The 6,614-nt window shown below is 65.8% G+C and overlaps 1 protein-coding gene across 1 annotated transcript; it reads right to left on the bottom strand.

The window, feature by feature from the left end:
- Positions 1-1,113: 1,113 nt before the first annotated feature.
- Positions 1,114-6,126, bottom strand: TNFRSF14 (TNF receptor superfamily member 14). The gene is made up of 7 exons (XM_032301762.1): positions 5,960-6,126; positions 5,418-5,543; positions 4,048-4,203; positions 3,774-3,864; positions 2,917-3,077; positions 1,891-1,922; positions 1,114-1,628 (listed from the first exon to the last, which is right to left on the bottom strand). Exons 1-7 carry the CDS (start codon positions 6,021-6,023, stop codon positions 1,554-1,556), a joined length of 705 nt encoding a protein of 234 aa, XP_032157653.1. The 5' UTR covers positions 6,024-6,126; the 3' UTR covers positions 1,114-1,553.
- Between the last annotated feature and the right edge of the window lie 488 nt (positions 6,127-6,614).

The raw sequence follows: 6,614 nt of genomic DNA on the forward strand, positions 1-6,614 counted from the left end.
GTCTGTCGAGGACGTGTGACGCGGGCGTGTGTGGTTCCCCTGTCCCCAACCCCGTGTTGCCCCCGCCCCCGGAGTTCCTGTAGTCCTGGCTGAGGCGCTGTGCTGCTCACTGGAGCCCTTTGGGCGTCCCTTCTGTGGCCGTGGTGAAACTCTCAGATCGGTGGTTCTCAGAACGCGCCTGATGGGATGGGGGCAGGAGTGTACAGAAGGACTGGAAAGGCTAAAACGCAGGGGCGGCTCGGAGCCAGCGCCTGACACCATGCGGCTTATGTGCTTGGGAGGGTGTCACATGTTGAGTTCTGTGGTGCCCTCAAAGGTCACGAAACAGCTGAGATGTGACCAGCACCTCACCCGCGCCTTCTGGGCTGGAATTCAGGTGTCCTCCCTGGTGAGCCCAAGGACACCCGGGCCGGGCGCGCTCTTCCAAGGGCACCGGGACATGGCGCTGGTCCTCACTGCCCAACCTCATGCCATGTAGACACTGGGATGAGGCACCGTGGTGGCCACAGTGGCCGTGGGCAGGCAGGACAGTGACCTAAGTGGACCCTCAGGTGGGACTCTCTGGGGGCGCTTTGGGCGGATAGGTGATGTTTACAGCGGCTGCATCCGATGCGGGGAATGTTGAATGAAGGGACAGAGGTTGCACTCTGAGCCCGTCCCTGGACATGACCCCTTCCTGAGGCCCTGGCCTGGGGCCCGCCACTCCTGTGAACAGCCCAGCGCTGTCTTAGAGGACAGCATGTGGCCTGCTATGCTCACTGTCACTGGGATGTCACTGGGTTGGGGATCCTCAGGGACAGAGTGGGGACTCTGCTTCAGAAACACCGACGGGCGTCTTGTAAGACAATTCTGGGACTGCGCCAATCCCCAAAGTAAGGGCAGTAGTAGATTGGAACGCACTGCTGAACTAGGCAGCGAGGGGTGCCGCGGGGCGGGCTACAGGGCGCGGGTAGGCTTCCCCGCCCATGGACGCGGACTTGCCGGTGCGCAGAGAAGGGTGGTCACGCCACAGGCTAGAAAGCCTCAAAATTCACCATTCAGGCAAAACTCACCCGTGGGGAAGTTTCAGGAGAAACAGGGTGTTCCCATACTCTCCAAGCATCTGCAAAGTAGTTTCTAACAACAAATTTTAAAACATGTTTATTGGTTATTGGTTGAGTAATCTTAATCCCATTGAGAAATCATTTATGGCCTGTTATCACGCCAGATTTGTGGTCCATCCTGTGTCGCTGTGAGGTAGGTGCTGGCAGGCCCATCCTGCAGATGGGCAAGCTGGGGCTCAGAGGGCTGGGGATGAGTGGAGCCAAGAGTGGGTCGTGGCTGGGTCCTCACCTGCGCAGAGGTGAGGGGAGGGCTCTGGGCCCTTCACGAGATGGATGGGACACAGGTGGGGTCCCCAGGGACCCCTGAGCAGGGCCAGTCTTGCTCTGTTGGGTAAAGTGTGAAGTCAGCCCGGGGAAGGGCCCCTGGGGACCTTGGCACCTTCTAGTAGGCACAGCCCAGGACGGCTTGCTTGGGTGTCTGCCTCCAGGATCCATCCATCCATAAGTGGGTCATTCCGTCCCGGGGGACACAGACGTTGTCTCCTCCATAGCCACTGTGGTGACGTCTGGTGGGACCCGCGGGACCTGGACGGGCAGACACAGCATCCCCTTCTGTGACCAGCTCAAACATCCAGCACCGAGACACTGCCCGCCCTGCGTCCAGCCCGGGGCCCTTGTGGTGCTCAGGGTCAGTCGGGCTTCTCAGGCAGGACAGGGGCCTCCTTTCCCGGGTTGGCCTGGTCTCACACTAAGGACTCAGGGCCCTCCGAGAATGGGAACAGCCCCCCACCCCGCCTGTCCCAACAGCATCACCACCAGTGGGTCGGTGGGGGACGATCCGGGATACCTGGTGAAATAGTCCCGCCTTCGTGGGTCCCCCTGAAAAACAGAGACACTGTCACGTCGGGGTCAGTCTCGGTGGTCTCACAGCGATGGGGCTGGAGGGACCGGAGCTCCTGGCTTCTCCCTGTGTGGTCTTCCTTGAGAGAAGGACCCTCTGGGAGAAAGGCCAGACCCGTGTGGACAGGGCTCCTTGCTGGACTTGTCCAGTCGGGGGAACAGGACATGGGACAACGTGGGGACACCTCCTGCCCGAGTCCCCCGCTGCCAAACCCTGTCCCTAACTCACTCCAGTGTGATGTCACCCAGGGAAAGGGAGTAAGCACTTCACAGGGGACGGTCGCCCACCCCTCAGGGAGCCGATGCCCCAGAACTGGGAGAGAAGGAGCAAGCGCTGGCCCCTGGCCAGCCCGCTCAGAGCCTGGGGTCCTGAGACCTGCCTGCCGCCTGCCGGCCCCGGGCTGAGCACCCAGGACATGTTAGCTGACAGTGGCCCGAGATGCTGGCTGACCTTCCCCACTTGGACTCTGCTGGGTGCCTGCTCCCTGTTGGGCAAGCGCGGGGCTCCCCAAAGGCCAGAACCGGGTCTGCAGAGCCAGGGCCCGGCCCGACGTGGAGCCCAGCGCAGGCAGGAGGGAATGAGCGAAGGTCGCGGAGCCTCTGGGGGGCTCGGCCTTGCCCGCGGCGGGGCTGCTGTGGCCCCTCCACCCCAGCCCTGTGCTCCCCCCACGCTCTCCGCCTGCCCTGTGCTGCTCTGTCCCTGAGGGCAGACAGGGCCTTGGAGTCCCTGGTGGGGAGTGGGCATGGGGGGTACCCGGCAGGGGGTCCTGGTGCAGGGGGCCCTGTCTGCCTGGCCCTCCGCCCCCCGCGACCCCATGACACCAGGACTCCCACTCAGCGGGAAGCACCCCCAGGCCGGCACAGCCCCCCGAGAGGAGCCAAGGAGTCCCGGAGACGCTCCTGCCGGCCGCCTGCGGCCGTCGGAGGGAGACAGCCGGGAGACGCCCCGACGGGACCCCAGCGCGCAGCTCACCGGGCGTCCGTCTCCTTCTCATCCTTATCCCGAGGACTAGGAGGCAGAACACCGCAGCGGCAACACAGACGCTGCCCACCACAGCGGGCAGCAGGGAGGAGCACGTGACGTCTGAGCTGCTGGTCCCGGGCTCCGCTCGTGTCTGCAAAGGGCCGTCGCACCTAGGAGAGAGCAGCGGGGCAGACGCGAGCTGCTCGGCGGGGGGCCCGGCACTCAGAGCCCGGAGGGTCCCCTAGGGAAGGCGGCTGCCCGCGGCGCGCTCCGGCGGCTCAGGGTGGGAGCTCCCTGCTCTGGGCCGATGGAGCGAGGGGAGAGGTAGGAAAACGGGGTGCCCGGGGACAGGGACGGGACAGGGATGGGCTCAGAGGAAACAGGGCAGAGAGCCCAGATCAGGGGGCACAGAGGGATAACCTGGGGGAGGCAGGTGGTGAGAGGACCCGCCCCTCCCCCCAAAGCAGCCACGTCTGGTCACCCCAGGTTCCCCTCAGGACCCGAGGATGAGCATTTGGGAGTCCTGTCACCTCTCGGGCTCCCTGAGAACCTCCTAGACAGCCCTCCCCGACTCCAGATTCGCTAGGCTTCCCCACAGCCCTGGCATCTGAGGATACCCCAGAACCACAGGCGCCCCAGAAATCTGGCAGCACCTCCCTCCAGATTTGCCCCAGGACAGAAGGTCCATCCTTGGCCTCCGGGAAGCTCACATCAGCCACCGTGCTGGGGGCATGAGCCACAGGGTCCAGCAGCTGATGTCCTGGAGGCCGGCCCATGATGGGGAGCAGGGGGAGCCCTGGAGACTCTGCTGGAGGAGCGCCCCCCCCCCCGGGACACGGAGCCGAGACCACCCCAGGGTCACCTACGTGCTCCAGGGCTGGCACTCCTCCAGGGTCCCACTGGGTGAGAAGGTCCCAGGAGGGCAGTCTTCACACACCCTGTCCTGCCGCTCCGTGCCTGGGAAACGACAGGGCCAGGCAGAGGGGAGGCGGGGGGCCCCGGCTAGGAGGAAAACTGGGTCCCCCCCAACACACATGGGCTTGGGTCCAGGGTCTGTCTTTTCGGAGGGTGCCAGGGACCAGGCTCTCGGCTGCTGAGCAGAGAGGCCAGGGGTCGGGGCACCCAGGGTCTGCGGCTCACCTCTGGCCCGCACCCTCTGGCCAGGTCTGCAGGGCGTGTGGGGACTGCACTCTGCACAGTCGTCCCCATCCTCACTGACGCAGAAGTAGCCCTGGCCACAGACGCACACAGTGTTCTCTGTCTGGGAGCACTTCTGCCTGGTCACCAGGCCCATGGCTGAGACCCAAGAGAAGGAGCTGAGAGCAGCTGCATGTGCTGCCGTGGGCAGTGCTGAGCCCCCCATCCCGGGAGGAGACCAAGTAGAGGCCTGCACAGCAGCCGCAGGCCTTTGGGCTCCTGTCCGGGATCGGGGACGGGTTGTTGACCAGCTCCCTCAGCCCAGCTTTGCCGCCTGCTGTGTGTGTGTCTGGGTCCCGCTGCGCTCCTGCTGGAGGACCCGTCCAGGTGCACGCCCTGCTCAGCCCAAAGCTGGGCCTGCGGGTGCTGGACACAGGGGTGTGTGTCCCAAGGGGCTCTGAGGGACAGCAGCAGCAGCGGCCGGGGCTGGCCGAGGAGGAGCTGTCAGGAGGATGGTGAAAGGCTGTCCTCAGGAGGGGAGCCAACCCGCCGGGAAAACGGCCTCGTCCCCGCGGGGCCCACACAGGAAGTGAAAACCACAGTCAGCAGCGGGGGCAGTCCCAGAAGGCAGGTCCCAGCCCTAGGCCACCCACGCCTGAAGAGCCTGTCCCTCGGGCAGGCTCCCATGCTGCAAGCAGGCTAGTCAGAGCCAGGCGGACGGCGAGTGGCAGTGGGGCTGGGGTCATGCGGGGCCTGGGCTCAGCCTTGAGCCCCTGCTGAGGGACAGCCTCTCAGCCATCCGCACCCCAACCTCAGCCCCATAAGACAGGGTTTCCTTCGGGGCATCGAGGACCTGTGGGTGAGCCGGGGCTCTAAGACCTTGCGCCTCCCTCCCCCGGCTGGACCCAAAAGCACTGAGGCTTCTGCTGGGTCCTGCCTTTCCTCCTGGGATGCCTCCACCCCAGCCCACCTGGCAGGAAGAAGACAAGGGTCCCAATGCTGAGCCACAAGCAGGCCCTGGGGGGGGAGGGTGCTGTGCGGGTGTGGACACTGAGGGCGAGCACAGTCCAGTCCCCCAGGACCAGCGGTATGGGCGAGGCAGGACAGGACCCGTGGCTTGGGGGTCCACGTGAGGGGTTCAGGGTGACGGGCTCCCCACACTCTGGACAGTGCCTCGAACAGGGAGCTATGACAGTGCTGGCCCCCTGGGGAGGCAGGTGTGGACAGAGGCGCACGTCCCTGGAAGGGTTCCCGTGCAGACGCCTGTCCTGCAGACGAGGTGGGATGCGGCACAGCGGTCCCGGCCCCGTGGCTGCCCACTGCAGCGGGCCGTGGGTCCCCACTGGGGTGGTGGCTGTGGCCAGGGGTCCTACCTGGGTCACACACTCGGCACTGTAGGCACTCGCTCAGGCCATTGAGGTGGGCCGTGTAGGTCCCCAGGTCACAGGGGGCACACACCGTGCCAGTCAGCTCCCCACAGGCCTCCTTCACCCGGTAACCTGCGCCCAGGGGGAGCTGTGTCATTTGGGCCTGGAGAGGGCCCTGCCGGAGCCCACCCCGCCTGCCCCCTTGAAGCCCCCAGCATGCCCCGGGACTGAAAGCCACCTGAGCTGTCCCCCACGCCACCCTTCGTGTCCTGCTGCCTCCCACCCAAGAGGGCAGAAGGCGGTGGGAACATTCTGGAAGGAGGTGGAAGCCTCCGGGTATCATGTGAGCATGACTGTGCTCCAGCGCCTGCTCTGGGCCCCGGCTTCCGGCCATAAGTGGGCCAGTTGGGCCCCCACGCTGCATGCCTATACCTTGCAGCTGCGAGGGTCCTGGGAGGGAGAGACTCAGCCCTCCCCGTCTGTGCCCTGCCCCAGGGCTTCAGCTGAGCCCAGGCACTGGAGCTTGGTCCCTCTGGGGCTGCACCCACCTGGGCTGCACTTGGGACAGCATTCGGAGCCCACCGGGTACTCCTCCTCTTTGCATGCGGCCATGGCTAGAGCACAGGGGAGGGACCCCAGGAGCAACAGGTACAGGGCTTGCAGGACACGGGATCCGTGCTGGAGGGGAGGGGCGGCCAGGGCTGCCCTGGGGGCCTCGGGCTCACCCCCGAGAAATGGGGCAGCAGCAGCCCCTGGGGAGCCGCAGGGTGGGAGAGGGACAGTCAGAGGAGTCACCGGCCAGCAGCGGAGACGGGGGGGCTTCCGGCCTGACGGGGAGGGGGCCTCTCTGCGGGACTCTGGTTCCAGGGCTGACTCTGCCAGGCGGCGCAGGAGGTTTCCTGTGGAGTAACCAGCAGCCAGTCCTGCAGCCTGCGGCGGGGTCAGGGAGCCGCCCTCTCTGCACAAGTAAGGTTTTATCTAATCAAGTGTTGGCCAGGCTGGGGTGAAGGGCGGAGGGGGTTGGCTGGGTTCCCTGACCACCTGCTTCCCGTGAGCAGCCTCCAGGACGGGCCTGAGGGCCTGGAAGTGGGGGTGGGGGAAGGGTGTCCACAGAGGACAGGAGGGGTTCCGCGGCTGCTCGGTATGGCTTCCTGCCTCTCTACTGCCCCACTCCCAGGGATCAGGGGGCTGGGGGCCAGGGGC

Source organism: Mustela erminea, chromosome 10, assembly GCF_009829155.1.
Source record: "Mustela erminea isolate mMusErm1 chromosome 10, mMusErm1.Pri, whole genome shotgun sequence".
Classification (NCBI taxonomy): domain Eukaryota; kingdom Metazoa; phylum Chordata; class Mammalia; order Carnivora; family Mustelidae; genus Mustela; species Mustela erminea.